This window comes from Lepidochelys kempii, chromosome 1, assembly GCF_965140285.1.
Source record: "Lepidochelys kempii isolate rLepKem1 chromosome 1, rLepKem1.hap1, whole genome shotgun sequence".
Taxonomy (NCBI): Eukaryota; Metazoa; Chordata; order Testudines; family Cheloniidae; genus Lepidochelys; species Lepidochelys kempii.
The window spans coordinates 299,759,389-299,787,292 of NC_136380.1; the positions used below are offsets into that span (position 1 = coordinate 299,759,389).

At 38.8% G+C, this 27,904-nt stretch overlaps 1 protein-coding gene across 29 annotated transcripts in view; it reads right to left on the minus strand.

Moving 5' to 3' along the window:
• NRCAM (neuronal cell adhesion molecule) overlaps positions 1–27,904 on the minus strand; it is a 298,267-nt gene that overhangs the window by 54,797 nt on the left and 215,566 nt on the right. For 21 of the 29 annotated variants that reach the window (XR_012156792.1, XR_012156791.1, XM_078851134.1 and 18 more), the window contains 12 exons: positions 26,449–26,580; positions 12,953–13,096; positions 11,501–11,612; positions 10,994–11,160; positions 10,752–10,899; positions 7,418–7,542; positions 5,177–5,206; positions 3,482–3,583; positions 1,935–2,132; positions 1,751–1,821; positions 582–807; positions 143–258 (listed from right to left, as the gene is read on the minus strand). Coding sequence is in view for 27 of the 29 variants with exons in the window: in XM_078851134.1 (XP_078707260.1) it covers positions 143–258; positions 582–807; positions 1,751–1,821; positions 1,935–2,132; positions 3,482–3,583; positions 5,177–5,206; positions 7,418–7,542; positions 10,752–10,899; positions 10,994–11,160; positions 11,501–11,612; positions 12,953–13,096; positions 26,449–26,580 (1,571 nt within the window). In the remaining 2 variants the exon portion in view is untranslated. The remainder of the gene's footprint in view (positions 1–142; positions 259–581; positions 808–1,750; positions 1,822–1,934; positions 2,133–3,481; positions 3,584–5,176; positions 5,207–7,417; positions 7,543–10,751; positions 10,900–10,993; positions 11,161–11,500; positions 11,613–12,952; positions 13,097–26,448; positions 26,581–27,904) is intronic. The other 8 variants (XM_073328065.1, XM_073328063.1, XM_073328054.1 and 5 more) reach the window with 1 other exon arrangement.

Below are 27,904 nucleotides of genomic sequence, written 5' to 3' on the forward strand. Positions count from 1 at the left end.
AATTATCAACCAAAATTGTGGTATAATAAAGAACCGAAAATACTCATTTAAAATAGCAGTTACCTCCCTCCCAAACACATATACACATTAGGAATATTTTATTTTGATAGATGAGGATATAAAAGCTTCTACCGTTACTTACCCTGTATCCTTGAAGGTGTCCTCGGACAGTTTTTAGTGGAACAGGGTCCCAGTGCACCTTGGCTAATGTGCTGTTAACAATGTGCACCTGCACGTTGCCTGGAGCAACCATTGGTACTGTGTGGGAGAGAGATTTAACAAATCCCAGATGATAATCAGAGACTATATGAACAGATAAACTATATGAACACTCATAAAGAAATGGGTCACACTATTATCTCGTTTAACAATTGTTTGTTGAAGTGGGCCTCAATATTCATACCGCTGAGGTTTATGAAGCCTCTAACTATCCTCCAAAGATTTGAAGTTTACAATTTTCATTTATTACATGAGAGAAAAATTCCCTCCCACAAATTTTCAATAGCTTTTTTTAAATCCCTCTGTGACTTTGCATTTGGATATTTTTAATTAATACAAGTCAGTCAGTCTGAGCAACTTACAGTCTTCCCCAGAATGTCCAATCACCTCTGCAGGTTCTGGTGCATATCCTAGGTCATTTAAAGCCTGTACTTTTATCTCATATGGAACAAAGGTCGGTGTACCAGATACAATATATTTTGAAACATTTGCAACTATAACAGAAGTCCACTCATCACCAACATCTTTCTGACGCCAACTGACTTTGTATTGAAGACCTGGTCCATTGGACTGAAAACCTTTTAAAGGCTAAAATGAAAAAAAAATGAAATTAATATTTTAAAATTATTTTATAACATTTGCAAAGAAGAGCAATCCAGGATAATAACAAAATCATAGACTTCTAAAGAAGAAGGAAGGTGTAAAAATGAGCCTGGTTCACCATGTGGTTCCCCCAGTTTTATACCAGTGTAATGATATTGAAACTTCTGTTTCATTTTTACGCTGCTGTAATTTCAGTTACACTGGCATCAAAGTGAAATAATACATTCGTATATCACCCTGAACATTTTGAAAAGCAGAGAACCTAATCACCAAGTGTTTTAATCATGCAAGCTAACTGATGTAAATATATTCTTGTTAGTTTTCGTCAGTCGTTGAAGACAGATACTACGAAAAAGCTAAAATAAGTTATTATAAATCATATTTCCCAGAGAGTTGGAATCTTTTCAAAGCTGTAATGGGAAGCTGACTTTGCAGTAATGAGTAGTTGGGAATCTGTGTTTAGAAAGAGAATCAGAATTCGTGCCTTGTAAGTGTCAGTACAATGCATCCACAAACAGCTTTAAGTAGGAAGGTATAATGATAATTTAGTTTATAATAAAGTTTAGTGAAGAGTTAGGATTTAAATTGGAATCCATTCTAAAATTATGAGGCTAACTGATCTAAGATACTATATATATTTTTTAATCTTAATGCATGAAAACACTTCAAGTTATCCTAAATTAATGAGTTTGTCAGGAAGAGGGAGAAACCACTAATAAACAAAAGAGAAAACAGTCCTTTGAAAGTATGTTTCTCACTGTGAGTATTCATTTACATTTTCCCCCTATTTAAGGAAGGGGAAAGGTTCAGACAAATTAGTGGATTTTTATTTTGTCTCAAACAAGCACCAACTGTAACATCTATTAATTTGTTCAAAGTTTATATTTTTATTTTCTAGAAAATGTTGCTTATAGGCTAAAAAACTTACCTCCCATATAATCACCAAATTATCGGGTTCTGATCCTATCCCTTGAACACCAGAAGGATTTTCATCTGGCTCTAAAAGTTAAATATTTATAATTGAGTAAGGCCCGACTGTTCTTTGAGTTCTAAATAATTCAATGGCGTCTAAAGAGTAAACTGATTACTGGTAAATGGTAGTGTTTATTTACTTGCAGCTTTTGTTAGGTATTGTTCAGATGCTTCACTTGGCTGACTTCTACCAATCTCATTGACAGCTATTACACGGAACGAATAGTTAACATACGGAGACAGCTTTAACTGTACAGTTGTCTGAGTCCCATGGACTTCTGTCTGGTAATGCCATACCCCTGGTTCACGCATTCCATCTTCATATTCAATGACAAAATCTATCAACAAAAATTGAGTTCAATTATATGTCAGATCTATAACATTCCTAGGCATCAGAGACTAGCACAGTCATTTATGAATGAAATAATCATAAGTCAGCAATCCGATCTACACTAAATATTTTTAAAATAAACTTGAAATTATAATAAATAAGTTAGAGAATACAACTGAATAAGTAGTCCTTAGCAAGAAATGTAATGGAAACATAACTCTTTGGCATTCTAACTGTAAGTAAGCATAATTCTATTGTAACTGTCTTAGCTGCTTGGATACTGCCACAACAGGAGCCTTAGAAATACCGTACTGAGAGAAAGACACAATAGATGAAGTTTCAGCACAGAAATAAGCAGTGAGAGAAAACATTTGAAATTGTATATGTACTGTGATGGACCTGCTAAGCAGGGGTTATAACTCCCGTCAGCCCTCCTCACTGCATGTCCCCTTCCTCTTGGACAGGTAAGGGGAAGGGTCCTGCATGAGGAAGTGGCCGGGCTCAACTGGGAAGCGGTGGCTGCTTGACAAGCCAGGAGCTGCAGAGAAATCAGATGCAGAGAGGAATCTGTGGGAACTGAACACAGCTCCACGTGTGGAACAGACTGTGACTGCTGGACCTTACAGCTGAGTGCAAGCTGGGTGGGACTTATGGGGGAGCAGCAGCGGCTGGGGAGGGAGCCACTGCAGAAGGGCCCCAATGAGAGACACTAACAGAGCCGGCCTGGAACCTGCAAACTCCTGTTTGCTGGAATAGAGACTGGACTGGACAGCACACCCCAAGCACTAGGCCTGAATGAACTGCTTTCGATGTTTACCTCTATCAAAAGTTTGGCTTTGAAAAGATCAGAAAAACCATCTGGTTTATAATTTTGAGGAAGTTAAAGCTTTTCTGTCAACAAAGATAAATAACACATAAAGGTATTGCTGCCAATGAGCTTTCAAATTCAACTGTCGCACATTCAGGTTAGTTTAAGATTTTAACACTGTCAAAAAATGTCTGGGAGTAAGTTTATTTCAGTGGGGCTGCGCATGTGATTAAAAATTTACTCCTGTATGTATTTGCAGGATTGAGCCCTTAAAAGGGGTTTCACATGGATGCAAGTGTCTGTGCTACTGGTTGTGACTGCAGGATTAGGGGCTTTTGACTGAACTCTGTGGGGCAGGGAATGTGTCCTTCCATATGTTTGAACCGCATGCAACATGTTTTGGGCACCACTGTAATACCGGTAAATAATAATAACAATGAAAGAATGTATTTGCTAAGCTTACTAGACAAAGGTATATTTCAAAACTCTTTGGAATCTGAAAAAGTAAAACAATGAATTTTTGTTCCAGTAAATACAACCAAACATACTTGTAATGGGGCTGTTATTGTCATATCCTGGTATCCAGGACAGCTGTATGCTTCTTTCTAGCTGATCTGTTAATTCTAAATCAAAGGGTGGATCAGGACGATCTATAAGCCAAATAAATACATAGTAACTAAATATAACAGATTAAACAGTTTCTTCTTGGCAACAATTCTCACATTTCAACCAAAACTTTTCCAAAAGCACAACAATAAAGAGATCTACTTCCATTATGCCGATATGATTTAGTGGCTATTTGCATGCAATTGTAATGGAATGCATAAGAACTGATGTTGCTGGGAACTTTCTAAATACATTTGTAACAAGCAAACGCTACTGACAGAAACTCTATGCCTGATTGTTTTGCAATATAAAAGCTACTGTAATGAAAAGCAAAGAAATATGAAATGCATGGTTCAGCATCATGTTCAGTTAATGACTAATGAATATGAGTAGCTAACTATTATACACGAAATAAAATCTTTGGTCGTGAAAAATAAAGAAGTGCAGATATTAAAAAGAAACTGTTTCAGAATTAGTACAAATATTTCATGCGTCAATTTAAGAAAGATGCTCTGCAATAAGAAAAACAAAGGCATTTTACTTTTAACCTACACATTTTAAGAAGCCTGAAAATATAAACTAAACTGTTAATTTACAATACTCTGAATTCATAATTATGAAATTGTTCATCCCGAATTGCTGAAAATCATTCATTATATTAATAAGCATTTGGAATGAAAGACCAGAGTAGGTCCATTAAGGTCAATGGGACTTATTAAAGTGAATAAAGTTATTCATATTTTAAAGTGTTTGCAGTATCAGGTCCATAGTACCATATTTTGCCTTGCAATATAAATTCAGAGAATATGAAATATGAAAAAGCCTTATTCAGGATATTGTAAAAGATTAAAATCTACACTCTCTTATGCCATAACATTAAAATTAATGTAAAATGTTAATGAGAAGCAGAAAAGAACCTTGATAATAAAGTCCTATTTCATTTCCAGTGTGGAGTAAAATCAAGACATTTATGAGATCAATTATTTGGCCACTTTTAAGGACCCCTTTCAACTGAGAAAACAGGATGGCTTTTGACATTGCAAATACCTATATAGGGCCATGTAAACTGCTACAATTAGATTTTCAGGCCTCGTTTAGCTTATGCTTCTGTACTGTGGAAGCTAGAATTAAAGGCCTTGATGCTTCTCTCAGTGAAGTCAACAGCAAAACTCCCTTTAATTTAAATGGTGCAAGATCAGACCTATACTTGTTTTTGATGTGGGCCTTCAGGACACTGCTGAACTTTGTTCTTCAAGTATTTGTTCTGTATTACATATTATTACAGAAAATATATTGCATTACTGTACTTAGTATAAAGAAATTTAATAATACTGTAAACAACAAACTTAAAAAATTGCTTAAAAACTTCATTTTCTATAAATTGTATACTCCCAAATAATTTAAAATAGCCTTGGTGTAAAATTCTAAAGGCTAATAATATAGTAATGAAACAGTCTGAACAAATAGCTAATAAGAAAATGGTATGATTGCACAGAATTCTCTTCTGCTTTAAAAAAAAAAAAAAGTTGGTAAAAAGACATGAAATGGAAATTAAAACCAAAGATGACACAATTTGCAATAGGCAAAAGTGTGAATATGTTTGGTGGATGATGCAGACAAATTTTGTATTAGTTTACCGTAAATGATAGCTGGAGTTGGGGTAGCAGCTGAAAAGGACATTAATATAAAGGATTTAATCAAAATTAGTAGCCAAAGAAACATGATTTTACACATAGTTAAAGATTATATTTATTAGAGATAATAAAGTGAAGTTATTTTTGCTACAAGAAAGGGTCAATTTTAAATCATGCATTGATTAGTTTTAATTTTTTGCAAGAAAGATAAAGTATCCAATTTTTTTAAATGAAAAATTAAATCAAGAAAATAAATACAGAAATGACTCTTACACAAACTAGACAAATGTTTTTAACCTTATTTTTCATATGGACAAAACTAACATTTTGCTTATCTCACCCTTGAATAGTTATTAAGACCACTGCAGAATTTTAGAGCACCAGTAGATTTTGGTTGGAGATTCCTGCCAGCTTCTCTAGCTAAGGATCACATTGAAAATATACTTACAAGGCGGGAGATGATAAGACACCGGACTGAAGTAAAGCTGGTTAGAGAAATAAAGGAAGTAGGGCTGCCTTCTCACTCAGTGAGCAGAGGCAATAGCTACTAGAAGAGTTTAAACTCCTGGGGACTGATTCTGAGCTGGACAATGTTATACCAATAAAATAAAAACCAGCAGGATCTTATTAAAGGGGAAAAGGCAAAATGCCACATTTACTGTGAATACAGACAGAATCATAGTAAGCAGTTAGTTATAGCTATAACATTCCATTCAATTTCATATTTATTCACACATTCATTCATTCATACAACACATACACAGGTTCTGCAAGGTTGTTATCATAGTTACCAGCCTTAGAGTTGCTCATGCCAAGCCACTGGCCAGGTGTCCTGGACATGAGGAGGGAGCAGGGCCTTGTCAGATGCACATCTGATGCTCCTGGAAGTTGGTTTGCAGAATCAGACCCCAAAGTTCTCACTTTCTAGAGTCCATTTTTATAGGAATTTATTCCTATGCCAGTCTATAGGAATTGCTTCATCATGCTGTTTCTGAATCAGTCAGCAGATGGCACATTCCTGATGGCTCCGTGCTGCAAGATGTTATCTTGTTCTTCAGTTCTCCCATCCTTGAGGCTGTTGGGTGGATTCCAGTCTGCCCTCCGGGAGTACTCTGGTTATTTCCACTTGATGCCTTCTTCAGCCGATGGACACTGGATTCTTAGGCTGGCATCTCCCGGATCATTCAGTTATTATCCACACCAAGCATCCATCCACATACATCCTCTATCTCTATTGTAATCACAATTGTTAACAAAGCTAGATGAATACAACAAAAGGGCGGGGAGTCTCTGGGTGCTGTTTCTGTTGTTAGAGACTATTGCTTTGAGTCTCTCTCTCTGTGAGTAGTTGTTACAAAGAATTGCTTTGAGAACAGACTCTGTCTTAGGATGTACTAACACAATTAGCAGCTTGCAAGTTTCACACAGAGAGGGAGAGAAACAGTAAAAATAAGAGACCAAAAACCAAGAGACTTCTTAATTAATAATACCCTGGAATTTAAACTATGGGGAATCAAACTCATTTGTGATTTTAATACAGAACTTCTTTAATATGATTCAACAAGAGTGCTGGTAAGCAGCAGGATCTCCTCATCTGGGTATTGATTCCCTCCACAATTGGTGTCCCCAGTCAGCAGAAGGCATGTGCTGGAGGCATATGCACAGTACACTGTGGTCCAGCAGTTCCTGGCTGGTGGACTTCATAGCTATTTCTTAATTACAGGAAGCCTAGCTAAACTGAAAGAAAACTAGACTAAGAAAAATCCTGGAAGTAAGAGTGAAAGTTAAACAAGCATGTTGTTCAACTTGTTTGAAGCAGAATGCAACTGTAGAAGCTGGCAAGAACCTCAAGACAACCGGTGCTGGTGCTGAAATACTCTGCAGAGTCATTGGTCGACTGCACCAGCTCAAGTACAATGTAGGAGAGCATCTAGCATGAGATTGACCTTGTCCCATTGGAAACACTACTTGCTGCTTGAACACTTTCTATTAAGCAGCTGGTTCATATTTTACCTTCTGCTTCATACACTACCTTAAAAAATATCAGACAATATAGGCAAGATTGAATATCATTTATTTTTTATCTTAAAATTTAACTGAATGCCCAAAGAGCATATATGTGTTCGGGTGTTTTTATTTTATCAAACTCTGTTAGTGCCTGTCATATCAAATCTAATACTGCTTTAACAATTTATACAAAACAAACACAGCTTTGCCCTTACAACATTTTAAAAGCAATCTTACCAACAACAGTGAGTATGGCACTTGCAGAAACGCTGTCCAGGGTAGTATTTGCTACACATGTATAGGTTCCATCATCCTTATCAGTTACATTCATAATGGCCAAACTATCTTTATGAATAATAAACCTGTAAATAATACATTCAATAGTGGATTTTTCATTGTTATAATAAAGTTGTGTATAAAATTACCAAATCCTAATGATGGCTTAATATTTTTGTGGGTACCAGCAACATCTCCATGACTTAATGTAACTTCAACATTTGGACTACAACTACATTTTCACTGATAGGTAACATCAGTATTCAAATGTGTTTTCTTTTCTGAACGACACCTCGCTTAGCAGTTGATTCGACCTCTGATCAGCAAAAGTGTTGCTTTTGCATCTCAGAAGCTAGCAGAAGTCTTCAATCCTAACCGTTGCTGCAACAGGATACTGATGTCCTCCAAAAGACAAGGCAGGACACATCACCAACACACAACTAGAGCTGTGAACATCTGATCAGATTTATAACGAATTCACTTATTCTGAGTTTGCTAACCTTTTGTAGCTGCTTTCTTCAAACATTTGTTTGATCCAGTTTTACTGGAATAAAAGAAAGTAAATTGCAAAGTCTTATGTGTACTTGTGTAATATGCCTAACTGTGGAATATTTGCATACTATTTGCCTTAACTTTTTAAAATAAAACCTTTCAACGTTTCTGCCCAAAATTACAGTTGGAAGCCTAGAAATGATTCACCCATGCATGGTCATGAATGTAGGGTAAACACTGACAGAATCTGCTAGAAACATTAATAAGCAGCCCCCCCCTCCTTCCCCCACAACCAAATCCATACAGAGATATGCTTTTCACTTTTGGAACAAAGAACTTACTTTGTTGAATTTGGCTGTATTGGCAGGTTAACATTAGCACAATATAAACTTCAGCCTAAGAATCCTACCCAAGCTTGACTGTTGCTAGGGCTTCCCTACAGGACCTCCTCTCTCCTAGCTCCCAAGCTCCTTCTCCCACCCATCTGCCAGTTTGATTTAACAGTAGTTACCTTGCAGTTAAATGTAGAGTTTTAGCCTAGGATGCCCTCAACAGAAAAGTCCTGCATTCTCATACAAGTTGTTAAAGTCGGCCACATAATTACAAAGCTCTAGTGTTTTCTAGATCAAGAACAGAAAAAGTACTCTCTCTGTGATTTAGAATTTTAGGCCAGAAGGGACCATAACATCACCTAATATGACCTCCTGTATATCGCAGGCCTTTACATTTCATCCAGTTACTTCTGCATTGAACCCAATAACCTTTGTTTGACTAAAACATAACTTGTGTTTGGCCAAAGCACATATTCCAGAAAGACATCCAATCTTCAATGGATGCCACCAAGAGAAGGAGAATCCTTCACTTCCCTTGGTAGTTCGTTCCAATAGTTAATCACTCCCACTGCTAAAACTTTGTGCCTTATTTCTAATTGGAATTTGTTGGGCACCAGCATCCAGCCATTGGTTCTTGGGATTCCTTTCTCTTCTAGATTAAAGAGCCTTATAGTACCAGGTATTTTTTTCCCTGCTAAAGTACTTATACGTTGTAATCAAAGGATGCCTCAATCTTATTTCTGAAAACCTAAAGAGATTCAGTTCTCAGTCTCACACTATGAGGCATTTTCTCCTGCCCTCAAATGTTTTTTGTGGCTCTTTTCTGCACCCTTCCCAATTTTTCAACATACTTATTAAAATGTGCACACCAGAACTGTATACAATATTCCAGTACCAGTCTCACCAACCCATATACAGAAGTCAAATCACTTCCCTGTTCCTACTCACCACTCCCCTGGTTATACATTCAAGGATCGCATTACCCCTTTTGCCACAGCATCACACTGGAAACTCATGTTCAGTTCAGGGTACATTATGACCCCAAGATATTTTTCAGTCACTGCTTTCCAGCATACAGGCCCCCATTCCTTAGATTTGGTCTGCATTCCTTGTTTCTAGATGTATAACTTAGCATTTGGCTATATTAAAACACATTTTGTTTGAAGATTACCAAGCAATCCAGATCACTCTGTATGACTGCCCTGTCTGCCCTATCATTTACCACTTTACCAATCTTTGTGTCATCAGTAAATTTAATTAGCTGTGTTTTTATATTTACTTCCAGATTATTTATGAAAATGATAAATAGAATGAAGCCTAATAGTGATCCTTGAGAAACCCCACTAGAAACACCACCATGATGATGACTCCCCATGTACAACTACTTTTAAAAATCTGTCAGCTACCCCTTTCTTAACCCATTTAATATGTGCTGTCTTAATATTGTACAATGCTATTTTTTTTACTCAGAATGTCATGTGGTACTAAATCAAATGTCTTACAAAAGTTTAAGTATATTACATCTACAGTTAATTTCATCAGTCAAAATTGTAATCTCATCCAAGAATGAAATCAAGTTTGTTTGACATAATTCATTTTCCATAAAACCATATTGACTGGCATTATTTATATTCCTATTTTTTATCAATTGAATCCTGTATCAGCTCTTCCATTATTTTCCCCAGGATTGAAGTCAGGCTTACTGACCTATAGTTATGTGGGTCAACCTGTTTGCTCGTTTTGAATATCAGCACATTAGCACTCTTCCAGTTTTCTGAAATTTCCCTTGTATTTCAAGATTTATTAAAATTAATATCAGCAGGCTAGAGATCTCCTCACACAGCTCTTTCAATATTCCTGGGTGCAACTTTTCTGGATCTATTCAGTTTAAAATGTTTATATCTAGCAGATATTGTTTAATGAAAGCCTTGCTTATTAATGGACTAGAAATTACTTCATCATCCTGATGTGATACAAGTACATCATTCTGCTTCTTTCCAGATACAGAATAGAAATATTTATTGAACACTTCTGCCTTGCCTGCATCACAAACAATTTTATCATCTCTATCTATTAATGGGCATATACCATTGCTATGAATTCTTTTGCTCCTAATATACTTTTAAAAACTCTTTCTTATTGTTCTTAGCACTAACCATGGATTTTTCCCTGATGTCTTTAGCTTCCTTTATCAAATTTCTACTATTCATACTTCTAATTTATTTTGATTGCTATCTATTTCCCATTTTTTCCATTGTTTAAATGTTGCTTTTGCATTTCTAATTGCTGCCTTCACTTTGCCACTGTACTAGGATGGGCTTTTAGGCAAAGACAAACATGGGTCTGATGTTGTTATTGAGTAGTCTTCTTGTGGAAGAGTTACCCAACATTTCAGATGAACAGGAGAAACATGAACAAAAATGAGTTTAAAAGTACAATTACAAAAAACAAAATAAATAATTTATCTGTACCTTTCATCAACTGGCAGTTCACCATTATCCTTCAACCATGTAATAGTTGGCATTAAGGTACGATCATGCTTTATAGTACACTCAAAGGAAACCTGGCCACCCTTTTGAATGATTTTATATTCAGGCTGTTTAATAATCATTGTTGGATCTGAAATTTAGAGTTGCTATTAGACATTTAAATTGTTTGAAATTCTGGGTTACACTGTGATTAAAATGGTTTACAACAATGATTGGTTTCTTACCTTTGACTTCTAGATGGACCTCATTTTGTACCTTTCCTAATTTATTCCTTGCTACGCAGGTATATGTGCCAGTACTATCCTTTTGTGCCACAGGAATTTCCAGAGTTCCATTGTCATGAAAAACATAAAGATCTCCATGCAGGATGCTCCCTTTTACTCCCTTAAACCTTTATATTAAAAATTGTATCATTATCCAATATCATGCACTAATTCAATCACATCTAGTGTTAGAAAAGCAAATTTTAGAGTACTGCATAAGAAAATACAGATGTCAAGCAAACCCATGCAGTGAAATTTAAATGGAATCGATCAGTAATTTAATTAAATGTTAAATTACATAAATAATTTAATGTATCAATATTGTAATCAGTGCATGCTAAAAAAAAAGAGAGCCCTATTTTATTTTTAGAAAAAGAAATATAGAATAACAAAAAACATTTAAATGATTGCTTTCAAGGAAAGTTAATGCCTCTTCAGAAGTACTTATACACAATGACTACAACTTACCATTCAATTTCAGGCACAGGTGAACCAAAAAAAGCACAATCTAGCAATGCAGGATTGTTTGCAATGATTTGATATAATTTATTAGCAGGCGTCAGAATTCTTGGTGGCTCAGCTAAAAAGACAACACAACACATTTTATTTTATTTATCTATATATAAGGCATGTTTGATTACGACGATCAGGAGTAGCCTATAAAATTACACATTTACATCTCTCTCTAATGTGACTTAGGGGCTCTATCTAGCTCTGCTGCTGGTAGTCTGTAGAAGCTGTAATACAGGGGAATCTTCCTGTTACAAGTAAATACTTCCTTCTTGTTTTTCAGTGAGCAATAGTGATAAGCACTGAAGTATGTGACTTCACTGGAAGAATTCAAGTCAGAAAATGCTAAAAAAAAAAAAAAAAAGAAGAAGCAAGGTACACAATATCTTTGCCCCAGTGCAGATGACTGATTTGACCACACAATTACCAGGCGGTTCTACAACTCCTGGGTGCAAGGAAGCTGCACACTCCAGGATCTGGGGTCAGACTCTTTGGTGGAGCACCTCTCCTTTCCTCTGGAACATCTTGCAATGAAAGAGGGTCTTTCCTCGGCTCCATCCACTGAACTCGGATCTTTGGAACTAATTATTTTGGTTCCTCGTGCGGAGGCTTTACAAGGTGACCTCTTTCCAACTAGGATTTTACAGCAGGCTTAAGCTCACAGGGAGGCACTGAAGGCCATACTACTCATGGCTGGAGATACTTTCTTAGAAGAAAGTCTCCCTGACTCAAGCATAACAAGATCATCTTGCAAGAGCAGATCCTGAAACAGCGTCTTAAAATCCTTTTGGATAATTTCTGAGAAAATCTTAAAGGTGTTGCAGGCTTTAGCTGCGTGTCCTTTACCTTTTTCATGACTATCTGAAGACCTGGTTTTTATGTGGATCAAGATAATTTTTTTTAATGGAACATTAAAAAATTAAAATGAAACATTAGTTTAAACCTAGTACTAATTAACTCTTTACAGCTATTTCTGTTGGCCTGAACTAACAGAGAAAGGGGACAAGATGCTTTCTTGCCTGCATCAGCAAAGGGGAGGGAGGAAGTTAGAGAGAGTGGGGTATCTATGCTCTTCATCTGTAGCGTGAGGGCTCAAGGGATATGCTCACACTCTACTCAAAAAAGTTCTGTAGCTATATGGCTGGGCATGCAACCCCTTCAGTGGGGCTCTGTGGAGACCATATATGAAGGAGAAGAAAGAACTGTGTTATATAGGGGTTTGATCAGTACTCATAATCACTTGCAATATAAAAGATTTATTTTATTAACTTTTTTGTTGATTTAACCAGCAATATTTTTCTGTTACTTAGCATTGCAGAAAGTCTGGATTAGATTAAACAATATCAGGAAAATTTACTAGTCAACAACTCTTAATTAAGTTACAGATGAAAAATGAAAGATTGATCTTACCCAAAACATTCACAAATGCATTTGCCAGCAAGTATCCATATTCATTAGAGGCATTGCATTGATAAACAGCACTTGATCTTTCTTGCACATCAGAGAAAATTATGGTATCACCATCTACTTTTCTGCTAGGATCTTCTGGGGCAACTATATGGGTTAAAAAAAGTGCATTTATTCTTTCTTAAATTGTTATTAAGATGAGTACTATATTTGTGAAGGGAATGAAATATTATGAAAGACAGAAGTATTTCTTGATTCCATCTTCCCAGACTTCCCTTCAGTGGTTCACCATTATATCATGACGTGATTTAGAAGGTGTCAAGTATCAGGGGGTAGCCGTGTTAGTCTGTACCCACAAAAACAACAAGGAGTCCGGTGGCACCTTAAAGACTAACAGATTTATTTGGGCATAAGCTTTCCTGGGTAAAAAATGCACAGAAGAAGTGGGCTTTTAAAGCTTATGCCCAAATAAATCTATTAGTCTTTAAGGTGCCATCAGACTCCTTGTTGTTTTTGTGATTTAGGAAGTTATCCAGATTCTGTACTTATTCAGTGCAAACTGGATACCTTCACTGTTCTTTTATGATTAATGCCAAAGGCATATGATCCATGTAATTTGAAGAGGAAAACATACAAAAATATACTGATGTATGTATGATTCAGACAAACAAAGATACAGACACAGATATGTAATGAGTGGGATAAGAAAAAACCTTCTTCTTAATGCCAAAAGAAAATGAATTTATAAAGATGGGGGAACTTTAGAATATTCTAAGAACTCAAACTGTTCCCATGTTCTGCTATTCTTAAACGTAAATATGTCTAAAAACATAAAATAAAAAATAGCTTTCCCCATGTGAAAATTACCTCAAATGAAACTGTAACAGGTCAGATGCATTACTGGGAAGGAGTTCTTTGTCAACAAGCTAGGAGCATTTATGGAAGTGGTGTTAGTGATTCAGTAGGTGGCACTCTTTCCTCTGAATGAGCACTGCCAGTTCAAAACTGTTCTGTAGTGCTGCTGCATGTGATTAAACAGCTGCTGAGTTCTAGAAGTGGCATGGGATGCTTTGGGATGAAATATACAATGCTGAGTAAAAGACAGAGATATTATTGAAGTTACTGGGCCAAATATTGCTCAGTTATCCCTGCACGACCACAATAAATTGGGAGGAGTTGAAGGTGAAACTGAAAATAGAATCTAGCCTGTCAAATTTTGTTGCATATAAATACACCAAAATACAGTTTAATGTATTTGCAGACATCATATTTTTGACGATATCTCCTGGGTCTGCATCCCCTGATATTATCTGTGAATTTGAGAGCATAATTAAGCCTGCAGAACGCATTGCCAAAGATATAATTCAGACCAAGAGCTGAGGAGAAGTAAAAAAAAAGTAACCATTTATATGGATAATAAGAACATCCACTGCCAAATTAGCAAGGATTTTTTTTAAATGATATAAATCTTCATGCTTCAAGGCATAACCTAAATTCTAACTGAGAGGAATTAGGAATTAATTTCCCATATACGTTATTTCACAACTGCCTATTATGGGTTGTTTTCCTTGAACCTTATACTAAAACATCTGGTACTGACAACTGTGACAGACAAGATAGTGGACTAGAAATATCTCTGGTCCAGTTCTGTTTCTCAGTGTGACCCCCTTTCCTCTGCTCAAATGGCTCTCATCTCACTCTGATTGCAAGGCTTAGTTTTCACGAAGAAATTTCACCAATTTAACTAAATCATTTTCTAAATACATTTTTTCCTATCCAATTCCAGGCTCAAGAATGGTTTCCTTTTCAAGTCCAGTCCACCTCCATTCCTATTTCTGGGCCACCATCACTCTGTTGCTGAGGGGGTAATCAAATTTGCTTTGCTTCCCTTTTGTATCAAAGGTTTCTGGTCTTCTCATATTCTGTTTCAAGACCCATTTTGCCTTAATTCTGCCCATCACCTATCTTTCAACTGGCTTAACTACCTGGCTGCTTGGCTGGTCACAACATCAACACTTGCCTCTACTTCAGAGAATCCTCCTCTCTTTACGTATGCCTGGTTCAAAACCTGTTGCCAACAGACATGCCAAACCCGCAAAAAAACCCACAGAAATTTGGCTTGTTTTTGGCTTAATTGCCTTGTGAGTTGCTTGTTGGCTAGTTTTTGGCTTGTAGCTTGTTGTTTCTTTTTTTTGATTGGCTCCCGGCAAGCAGGGGCAAGGTGGGGCAAGCAGGGGAGACAGTCAGGGATGCACAGCAAGCTCACCAGAGTCCCAGACTGCACACCAGGGAGTCTAGTCACATAGAGTGTTAGGGTTCTTAGGGATTGGCTCATTTTGGCCTTGTTTTGAAATGGGATTAGCTTGATTTTTGGCTTATTGTGGAAGTCAGGGCGCTTATTTACCAAGTGAACGTTGGCAACAGTGGTCGCCAATACTGGCCCTACTAAAAATGTGAAGGAGTCATGTTGTTTCACATGTTCACATGCTATGTCAAAGATCTTAATTTTATGATGACATTTCATACTCACGAAGTGAAACAGATCCTTCCAGCCCCTGAAATTAAATACTAAATCAAGGTCTCAATATAATCTCTGAGGGCATATTTACTGTGCTAGGCCCTGATCTTGCAAAAGAACTTTTCCAGGCACATATTTCTGCCAGTGTAGATCCCTTTTACAGGATGAAGTACTTTGAGTTGACTCTACTGGAATACAATTTAGGAGTTTCTGTAATATTCATAAGACTTATGATTCTTTTACTGTGTTCATCAACAGTTAACTGACTTTGGGCAATTACCACAGACTTACAAAGATGTACCAGTAGCACATAAAAGTGATGACATTATTTTTGGAAATGGACTATTTTTTGCAAGCAACAGGAAGGATTTGCCTTCTAAGACCTGTTTTGTGACATATTTGATAATTTGTAAGTCACATTGACCTCTGTGGAAGGAAGCAACTGAAAATGAGCTCATTTTTACATGTTTATGATAATGATGCTATAGGTAGCATTGAAAAGCCACTTTTAATATATGTGCCATTTTCTGTTGCTTATAACTTTCTCCAACAAATTACTTTTTGGGATGAAATTTCTCACATTAAGACTCAGTTCAAAAGTTAACTTGTGTGGGGAAGGTGTGGTGAGGTGAGGGGAGGCAGGTTGTCAAAATTCCATTCAGCTGTGTTTGAGATGTCAGTGTATGGAAAGAACAGTCAAATCTGACTGCTTTTTGCAATCCTATCTAAAAGCTGGCTACTTTTTAGAACTTCAGTGAATCTATGGACTTAAGCCCCAATCCTGCAATCTGATCCATGTGGACAGACCCCTGAACTCAAGCAGAGCTCAGCTGACTCTGTGCATAAGGGACCTGCCCATGTAGATGATCAGAGTGAGAATCATGACTTTTGTTCAGAACATGGACTACTGGCATGTTAGACAAAATTTGAGTTAGAAACATTGATAGCAAAAGCAGCAGGAAGCTGCATATTGTTTAAACACAGTGTGCAACTTTCTGCTAAAGGAATGATCAGGACTTGCTCAAGGAATTCTGTTGCTCTAGACAAACTTGTAAATATCTGTCCCGACAAGCCCACATTTGGTTCCACAACGTTACTGAAACCCTAATCCTGAAAATACTTACACACGTGATTACGTATTTGCAGAACTGAGACCTGAATGCTTTGCCACTCCCAATATTTGCAACACCCTTAGGTGCACATTTGCTTTCTGTATGTTGAATCAGCTTTCTATGTGCTTCTCCAAATATGCAAATAAATACAGCATGTTCAAATACAAAGAAAGCTATATACTATGTCAGACACTTCCTTTATCTTAGCTAGTCATTCCGCACCGTAAGTCTCCCCTATGTTGATCTGAATCTATCATCATCATTAGACTGCACATCCAGTTCTAGTTTTGCATGATATCCCCCACTGGATAGCACTGGACATTTCTTACAATAATATATTTATTTGATTGGACTTAGTAGCACCGTTCTATTTTCTTGTAAAAAAAGTAAATGCAACATTATAGATACAACTGATTAAAAGCAACATTATGGTTAGACTTGGGTGAAAAATGGAAAAAAAATTCCACAGAATTGTTTTTGCCATTTCTCATTGAAATTTCTAACTTTTCTGATGAGATGTATTTACTCTTTAGATTGTATACGTACAAAATTCAGGAAGTTCAAATTTATGATTCTCAGAGCAACAGTTAGTTGAGTACATTGCATATAAACATAGATAACTAGCAGTCAAAAGAAGAAAAGAAGAAAAATGTACCCTGATTACCAAGAAAAAATCCCTGACAATAAAATATTAGGGCCTGAACAAAAGCCCACTGAAGTTAATTGAAGTCTGTCCACTGATTTCAATGGGCTTTGGATCAGGCCCTAAAATGCTGTTGAATAGTCTTGCCAAGGAAAGGGGGGAAGTTACATTGCCTGACATGTTTAACATTCGACTAGTCAAACATGTAATAGATGTCCATTAGAGAATAACCCCGAGAATGAAGATGGGCTGGATGGCCTAAGATGTATTTTTCCATCTCTGGTTTCTATGAATTTATGATGTATTAATTATTATTATTATTATTATTATGATAATGGTCAAGCCGTTGAGTGCTCCTAGAATCACTGAGTGACTTCCTCAAATTATTTCCACGTCTGAAATGAAGAAGCCACCAAATATTAATATCACACAACAGCCGGTATTAAATGTTCTCAGCTATATTTATTTAAACTGTTAGACCCACAGGGCAGGGACCGTGTCTTTATTTGCCCATAAAGTGCAATGCAGGCCCAGGATACTAAACAAATTATTCTCAGAAATATGCTACTTGGAACAGAACCATATTTTGTAGGGTAGGCTGTTAACTGTGTTTCTGTTTGATAGTGAAGGTGATAACAAGTATGTTGATGACATGCTCAGATGCTGTGTGGCAGACTCCCTTGAACTAAAAGCTAACCCAGTATACTAGAAAGGAAATAAACACAGTAACCAAGCTGCTTTTTCACATATTGTTGACAAAACGTACACCTTGTCGTTCTGCTCATCTTGGAGCGTAATCTTACTTTGATCAATAAGATGTCATAAAAAACACAGAGTAGAAGTGGAGAAGAATTTCTCTTTGGGACAGAATAGCAACATTAATTACTCTAATTGCCTTTAGATGCCAATATCTTCTTTAACACAGTACACTTATGAATCAAGAGCAATAATTTCTTCCATGCTTTTAAAGCGAGCAGGTATGATTTCTGATAAACCTTTCAGAAATAAATTTTTATTTTTTCAACCCCCAAATAGAGGCCAATAAGATAGTGTTGGGACACATAATAGTGTACTTATACTCGATGCTTGATACTATCAGAGCAACAGAAGGAAATGTCGTTAAACTGTGATAATTCACAATCTCTTGTTCATCTTTTTTAAAAAGCTGTTATGGTATCATTTTGCAACAGGGTAGAAAATTAATCATTCAAAGAAACAAATACTTGATATGAATGTTGACACTGAACATATTTCATCATAACTGTAGAGCCCAGATTGTCAAAAATATTTCTCATAGATTATGCACATTTTGCAGTGAATGTAAACACTATGGCGCATGTCAATCATAGCTCTTATATATGTGATCCCTAGCAGATGGTGCTTAAGACCAACTTCAGAGATAACTAAAACATGAGCAATATTCTGAAGACATAGTAGATCCTGTTGTTGTTTCTGATGAGATAATATAATAATGATAAGCAGTCTTTCTTATTGACATAAATTGAAATACTTGGCCATTGTCTAGCCTTCATGCAGAATGCTGTTAGTCCTCATGTAGGGTTTGCAAATTTTGGAATGACCAAAGTATCATCTGTCTTACAGCCAATAATGCTAAAAGTAATGCTATTTATTTCATCCTACATGCCTCTTCCTCCAGAGGATCACATTCATAACCAATATGTAAAAGTTGTGATCATATCCATTACTTGTCAGTCATTTCCCTACTTAAAGTTATAAATGTATGATCCAGTATTGCTGAAGGGAGCTGAAACCATAAAAGTCAAATAAGATCATAGTTAATTATTTGCATAATTGTGGTGACACTATGCCTTTTATTAGCTATAGTTGAAAGTCTAGAATGGGGACAAGACAGTAAATATAAAATAAAGGACAGAGTAAGAGAAGAATGTCCTAGTGCTTATTAGATTTAAGTAAATTCTGTTGGTAACTGGCTGAATCAAGATGGCATCATAACCGGAATAATCCATATCTTTGTGACCTCCACGTTTCTCACATGCTCTACCTGAAACTAATCTTGAAGAACATCCAAAAGCTACAGATAGTGCTGGATATGGCTGTTCTCCTGCATATAGGTTTTAGCTGCAATGAACATGTTACACTTATATTATGTAAAGACTGTACTTGTGATTCAAGACACGACACAGGTGTATGATGGGGTATCCACCCCACATAAGGCCTGAAAGGGTCAAGGTGGCCAGGTAGGCCAATTAGCTGCCTAGGCTACACCTGGAGAAGCCAGGGAGATGGGATTAATTAGACCTGAGGTTCAGCTGGACAGGAAGAGGAGGGGCCTGTATAAAGCCCAAGATCCGAGAGCACAAAGGGATGGCAGGGAGATAGTCTGCTGTCACTTCCTGGGAGAAGAGGGTGTGTTTAGGGTATAGAGATAGGAAACCTACAGTTACTCCCTGGTTGGAGGGAGTTTGGGCTGGTAAACCAGAGAGGTGGGAGAGCCAGAAAGGCAGGAAAGGCTCAGGGGAAATGCAACAAGGTATGAGATAGGGCAGACCCTGGCTGCTGATGAAAGGGCACTGAGCTAGAACCTGGAGTAGAGCAAAGGCCTGGGTTCCCCTGCAGGCCCCTGGGGAAGTAGCGTGGACCAGGCAGCAGAGAGTGGACTGCCTGGGACAGCTTGTCTTGGAAGACTTTGATACCCTGGAAGGGGAGGACCTCAGTGATTTGGCCAGAGGGCTGAGTCACTAAGAGGAAGCTGCAACTCCTGGAATGAGAGATGCCAGAGGGTGGGAGATAATGACGGGTGAAGAGACTGACAGAGGAGGGCACAGCACCTGGAAGGAGCTAATCCCCAGAGCCACCAGGAGGAGGTGTCACCTGCAATGAGTGGACTCGTGACGTGGTGGAGAATGCGGACAGGCGATTACTCCTTATAAAAGGGGAGTCTAAGAGATTGTGGTGGACCATGAGGGACAGTATAAGGTGGTCACACCTGATACAAGAGGAGCATGGAAGGCAGTAACAGAAAAAAGGGAAAGAGAAAATGGAGTCACAGTAGGTGGAAGCCTTTTTTGCTGAAGGCACTTATACGCTCCCAGCCTGGACTCCAGAGTCTTCGCCCCTGCAGATGGGGACTGGCAAACAGCCAGAACGGATCCAGATCCTGCTGAAGTATGATCAGAGACAGTGGGAGGCACATTGGTACCTGCAAAACTATTTGACACAGCTGGCTCAAAGCACTGTATTTATTTAAGCTCATGCAGGAAGAAATTAGCAGAGACTGCAGAGAGTGGAAAAGAGGTACTAGGGCCAGGAGGGCAGAAGCCTGGCCAAAGGAGTGTTATGCCTCCAGGTGAAGGGGACACCTGAAAAAGAGAGTGCCCCTACCTGTATGGGGGAGAGAAGCCTCACCCAGAATGCAGAAAAACAAAGAACCCCCAAAGAGTCCAACCTGTGTGGAGAACAGGAAAGGGAGGGGCATGTTTTGCCTGCGGTCAGCAGGGGCACCTAAGGAGGACATATATGAGTTGTAAGGTGAAGGTGAGCCCAGGAGAGGGGACTAGACAAGAGAAGGTCAAAGCATGGCCAGCTGACAAGGCACAGAAAAAGGTTTGTTTTGGGTTCAACAAGATCGGCCATATAAGAAGGCACTGCCCTCTTAAGAAAGGACGGGGTCGCAAACAGGATAGCATGGACCCGAATGAGATAGGAAAAAAGGGATCAGAAGATAAAATGATTGGGATGGAGAAGGCCCAAATAGACACAGGAACGAACACAGAAGTGAGGGAGGCTATGATGGGAACTCAGACCCTGAGGGAAAGGGAGCTGGGGGATTCTGTGCAGCAAGTAAAGATGCTGCAGAAGAAATTAGGAGCAGCCAAGCATGCCTTACAAGAAGCTGTAGAAGATTTAGAATTGCAGTGAAGTGAGTATCAGGACACCATCGAGGAGAAAGGCAGATTGCTCCTCATGGTGGGGGACCTTGAGCAAGAGATGGATGACTTATGGGCCCAGTTATGGCAGATGCCAGGCAGGAGACACCCGTGTCTTCCAGGGATGCAGTCTTGAGGAGGAGTGATTGTGATGGGGTGTCCACCTCACACAAACACTGTATAAAGCCCAGGATCTAAGAGCAAAAATGAACTGCAGGGAGGTAGTCTGCAGTCACTTCCTGGGAGAAGGGAGGTGTGTTTGGCCTATAGAGAGTAGCCTGCAGTTACTCCCTAGGAGGAGGGAGTTTGGGCTTGCAAACCAGAGATCGGGGAGAATGAGAAAGACAGGAAAGGCTCATGGAAAATGCTACAAGGTATGGGGTAGGCACACCTTGGTTGCTGATGAGAGTTGCAGGCCCAGGTTCTCCTACTAGCCACTGGGGAGGTGGCATGGACCAGACAGCAGAGAGTGGACTGCCTGGGATAGTTTGCCTTGGAGGACTTTGATACCCCAGAACGGGGGGACCAGAGTGACCTGGCCGGAGGGCAAGTCATGAAGAGAAAGCTGCAGCTCCTGAAGTGAGATGGTCCTCTCTCACCCTGTGGCCTACATGTGAAAAGACAGCCAGAGGTCTCTTCACACATAGGTCGCAGGGTGAGAGAGGACAATCTTACTCCAGGAGCTGCAGCTTCCTCTTCGTGACTTGCCCTCCGGCCAGGTCACTCTAGTCCTCCCATTCTGGGGTATCAAAGTCCTCCAAGGCAAACCATACCTGGAAGGAGCTAATCCCCAAAGCCACCAGGGGCAGGTGCCACCTGCCAGGAGTGGACCCTGTGACAATGTATAATTCACTCTACATAGTTTTGGGCCTGGAAACTTGAAAGGCTGCCTCTTTTCTATATGCTATCCCAAGGTTTAAGACTGATGGTTCTGAGTAATGGTGCCTAGATTTAAATGTCTAGGGGCTGATGGTTGAGGGCCCCGAGTGTCCATCATAACCAAAATCTGTAGGTCCTCAGGGCTTTGTGCAGATCTACTTTCTCAGACCTTTGATCAAAGTGGCTAAACGTCACATTATGTATTTACACTATTTTATGGGACTAGAGTCTTTCTGGTGGGTTTAGTCAAGGTGTTGTTTAATCACATATGTTCTGTGGGGAAAAACTAGGAGAGAAAAGCTGGGACTCTTGGCCTGCAGTTGGATTGTGTACTTTGGAGGAGTAGGGGAAGTGTTAAAGGTAACTAAGCAGGGCTTGGAGAAGTTCTGAACTGGGCAGTGGAAGGGCCAGGTTTGCAGGGTTGAGCGAAGGGAGTAAAGAAGTCATTTGGTCAATGAGGGTGTGGGTGAACTGGGAGTTGGTGTGCGTGGTGGCGAAGACAGTAGCTGAGAGGTGATTTGGTATGAGCTAGATTGGAGGAGCAGAAGTTGGGACTCGGAAAGAACAACGAGGGGACACAATGTTAAGAAGAATGAATACTGTTTTCTCTCATCTTGCCCTTTATTGTAAGCCAGCACAATTTTTCATTCTCCAAGAGAGAGAGGACAGAAGACAGAAGAGAGTGCCCCTTTATTTTCTCTTTTCTTCCTCCACCAACCCTTTCTTATTTGCCTGAAAACCAGCTGCCTGAGACCTCCCTAACTGGTACTCCAGGTTCTCACTCTGAAAATAGGGTCAACCTACAGGGAATGGTAGGAGGTGGAGGCTATAGGGTGACAGATTGTTACTTGCAGCCCCACCACGTATTTTGGGCACCAGCAACCACTGTCCATTGGGTACACTGTATGCACTAAATAAAACCCAGCTTCAATGGATTTCATCCATGCTATATTCATTAGGCCAGATCCTGGCCCATCTGCACAACTCCAGCAGGAATGATGGCTGGGATGGTGAGTGCATGCTGGCACTGACAGCCCATCTCATTCTCTTATGGGACTGGTCTCCTCCAGAATATCAGAGCCCAGTAGCCTCCATCCTACACTCATGTGGCTGGGACCAGCAGAGTGCATGTGTGTGTGTAAAAATTCAGGGAAAATAATAAGAACTAAGAATTTTCCTAACCAAGGATTATGAAACATTCTCATGAACAGAGATCAAAGGGTTATCCTTTCTGTCTTCAATTCAATGTATTATGTGATTACAAAGAGAGACTGAATAAAAATATCACTTTAATGTGAAAAATGATATAAGCATGTAAAGAGCATATCAAGTGAAGATCATCAGTTTCTTTCAGTATACTTCGTCCTCTAATTTTGAAATGTGTGTGTTTAATATTTAATAGCTCAGCCTGTACTATAAACCACTGAACCAATAAATTAGTCTTTTGTGCAGTATCACAAGTACCTTTCTAAAGTCCAGTTATGTCAGTGGTTCCCCTTCCAATTAATTTGGATAATTACTTCCTTAAAAGTTTAGGCACTTTATGCAAGATTTCCCTTTTGTAAACCCATGTTGAACATTTAAACCATAAAACCTAAAGATTGTGCAGAAGTATGAATGATGCAGAACTCAAGTGTTAATTGAAGCACAAGGCAAAGCAGAGTCAGGGTCTGAACTGGACACCCTTACTCATGTGAATTATCGTAATTGACCTCAACTGGACCACTCATATAAAGATTACTCATGTGAGTAAGGATTGCAAGATTAGGCCCTTATCATTCCAGCAAATTACTGTAATTATAAAATTGTTTTCCTTTTAAAAATGTGATCATTAACTAAAAATGAACTAAAATTTATTTCTTTTAAAAAAGATGTTCATACCAGGTAACAGACTCTGGTGGCGGGGGGGGAGGGTGATTATTTTAGCCACTACTCTTTTTTAATTAATTTTTTTAAGTGCCCACTATTTTCCCCCTTTTTTGCATGATGTTGCCTTTCAACTTTCTCCCTCTCCCCCTCCCTCTCCTGGATATTAGGACCTTTCCTTTAATTGAAACATGGGTGAGTGGCTTTCTCTTCAACACTGCCCCATCCCTTGTCTGAATATAATAGGAAAACAAAACCGGAAGCATTAACCATCTCCCAGATGTGTTTTCGAATAGAAAACTAAAAGTATTGCAAACAGATTATTGGGCCACAGAAGGTGCATTGTGGGATCTCTGGTGACAGAAGCTCTTTGAAATTCAAACATAGCAGTTTCGCTTTGAAATGGTGCCACGGGTGTAGCTCTTCCAGCACTGCCCTGCAGCCCAACCAGCTGCTTTAGTTTCATCATTTTACAATGATACATTAAAAATTCAACTTGAAGCAAGTGGGACCCTGCCCACATGAGTATTTTCTATGCCAAGTGAAAAAGAGGGCATGGTGCATTTGCAAATCCCACAGACTGGCTTCAGCTATTTTAAACTGGAACATTTTCCTTTTAGAAGCTGCAGAATTCACAAGTATAGCACTCTGTCACTTGCCTCCCTTTATCTCCTGCACTCCCTCAGATGCCCTGTCATTTAGTTACACTTTGCACTGCAGCAGTCAGCTAAACTCCCAGTTAAATATTTGCAGCTGCTAAGGAAAGAGGGATGGTGGAGGGGGGACAGAACCCTGCTAAGGAGTGAGAGAGATCTCGAACTTCCAAAGATACCAGTGACACATCAGTATGCAATAGAGGTGGATCCTGATTACCAGAGGAGGAAGACTGGAATAATCAAGAAGGACAGAAGAGAAAGTTGAACAACTGGGTGAGAGTGGAGGCTGCAGTGGGAGGGGCCAGATGAATTGTAAGGGCTGACAGGACAAAAAATCTACATAAATATAGGGCAGAAAAGGAAACGAAACTGCAGGAGAAAGTAAAGGAAGAAAATTATGAAATGGGTATAAAAATGTATTTGTTATTTTATCAGCTGTCGACCTATTTGAGTGTATCGAGCACACTTATGAACGCTTTGAGATTTACCATTTAACCTCAAGGTTATGTGACTGAGTAAGCCATCATGACCCAGCATTTTAAAACCTATGTTACAATCTTAATCAAATCATATTTATCTACATGTCCCACACCACTTCCCTGGTGAGTTTTTCTACCTTCTCTCACGCAGATGTCTGGCTTACAGCATTATCCCTCAGCTTCTCCTGATAGTCTCCATTTTAGTCACATTATTAGCTGTTTTCCTCAGACCAGCTGTCTCTCTTCATTTTCCAAGAGGTTTCACACCTATCTGGTAAGGTTTTACTTTTCTCTTTTGCAACTTCCTGGGATGAACTCTGATTCCTGGAAGCCCTGCTGACTCTTTCACTGATCTTTACTTGAACTACTTCTTACCTTTTTTCAACTTCTTCAGCAATTTCCCTTTCATACTACACTTTCAAATCTTTAAAGTGCCAGCACAAGACGGCAGAATTTCAGAACAATATCATCATTTCTGACAAAGCAGCTGGTTAGGTTGTCTGGCTTTATCTTCAGTGTTACATTGGGAAAGATGAGGAAAAAAGGGTGAAGGACCAGCAGTGATTATATGATATAATATAAGCTGAATATAAGAAGAATTGACAGCATATTGCAATATTGGTGTATAAGTCTTCCTCAAGAACAGATGTGCTATAGATAGCGGTTGTCTTGCATCGGTCATATTGTGCTGCCAGTCATAACACTGCTAACAAATGAGTGACTGGGGCATCAATTCACAGAGCTTTTCTTATCCACATACACAGAATTAGTTGTTTCATTGCCTTAGGGGTTCATCTCCTCTGACACCTACTTGCCACAAGCTGATTTCCAGACAGCTGCTGATTCATTCACACAGCCTTACTACAGCCTTTGACTGCTGAGAGCTGGAAGGCTAGTACATATTCCAAATTCTAACCCCTACAGAGGTGCGTAATACAACCACAGAGGTTTATTTCTGACCTCCTACCCTCTTTTCAGTTCTTACACAGAACCAACTTTCCTGTGGGGATGCAACTGAGTAGATATGAATCTTAAGAGATCTAATACATATTGCAATGGCAATACGATTAGCAGTTCTATCCCTCTGATATCTCCAATCAGTGGAACACATCACAGTCTCATTACTAAGACCTCATCTCCATGAGTATTACACTAGCAGACAGCGTAACAGGATACTGAGTTGCCCACTTCAAAACAGTAATATTTGGAAGCTTCAGCACATTGGGGCACATTAGAGGTAATTTCTGCTGTTTCATCTTCATGCACAGTAGCATTTTTCTTTCATGACATATGCATTTATTATTCAATGTCAGGAAAAACATCCTTAAATATGGAATAATTATTCATATGTGAACAAGTTTCATATCCCTTATGTGTCCCTAATCTTTATTGGTTTGTGTTTTTATTCATCCTCCATTAAGATTATTAAAAGTCTTACTTGCTATAGGCACACCATTTGTTAGCCAGCTAATATTAGGTTTGGGGTTGCCATTAGCTCTGCAGATCAGGGTTCCATCCTCTCCAGGAGACAATACAAGGTTTCTAGGTGCTGTGATCCAGTATGGAGCAGCTTTGGTGAGGAAAGAAAACACAACAATCATTAATGTTACAGGTCTCCTTTCAGAAGGTCATACAGCCCAGTAGCTATAACTGGCAAAAATGCTGATTTTTATATCTGAATATTTTACAGGTAAAATCATGTTTTGATTAGCTCAGGTTACAAGTGACACAAGCCATTAGGCTGTCAAATAGATGGACAATAAATCATAAAGCATGCATAGCTGTCTGCATCAAAATTTTCAAGTAAACAAAATGTGATTCTTAACTGAATTTAAGTAAATTCGATTAATACACATCAATGGCTTTAATCCTAATCTGTATTTCTAAAGTCAGCAAAAGATAACAGACTCTGGCTTCTGTAAAAGGATTAGTACAGTAGCCTTTCTAATAACTTTTGAGGCATCCCTGGTCCTCAGGCTATCCATAGAAGAGGAAGAGAGGGACTGATAATGGGGAAGAGTAAGTTTGAGTGACTTTCGCAGGTAGGGGAGGAGAAACAGATTTAGGGTGAAAACCTGGCCCCACTGAATCAATGGAAAAACTCCAGTGATTTTAATGGGGTTGGCTGACAAACACAAAGAGACAGAGAGAGAGAGAGAGAGAGAGAGAGAGAGAGAGAGAGAGAGAGAGAGAGAGAGAGAGAGACAAAATGGACAAGAGATGATTTCTTTACAAGAAAAAATAACTTCTGTGTGCCTATCAGCAGATCCTTTGCAGTAAGTCTATGCAAACAGCATATTTTTTCACATTTTGTATAAAAATAAATAAATAATGTGTTTGTATTCGTGGACACAGGTGCATGGAAAATTTATCTTTTTATTTTTTAAAAAGGAAGTGGTTGATACCCACAGAACCATCTTGAACCAAACAAAGTCAACATCAATGTAAACTGGTATCAAGAGTTGTTAACAAACACTGCAAGGTTACTTAAAAGAAGTGACTGATTTGCCAGGTGAGGAATAATCAACTATCATTAGCTAATTCAAACAAGAGCCATCAGGCACACTTCAAATACCAATTTATTTGAAGTGTCTTTAATACCACTGGACAGATAAAACCTAGTAAAAATTAGTTCGGTAGAACCAGAAGGGGATACGAAAAAAGAAGGAGGGAAGATGGGAAGGGCTGATAAGGGAAAAGAGAAGGAGAATGGGGATGGGAGGCAGAGGAGGATGAAGAGAAAGAAAAGAGCAGGGGTGAAAGTGAGCTGGTAGGGGCCGGTACTGTGTACCGGTAAGAACCCGCACGGCCCATACCCAGCCCACAGTAAAGTCCCTGCCCCTTTTGCCACTGACGGCGCGGGGGGAAGGGGCAGGATATTACAGTGCTGCCGT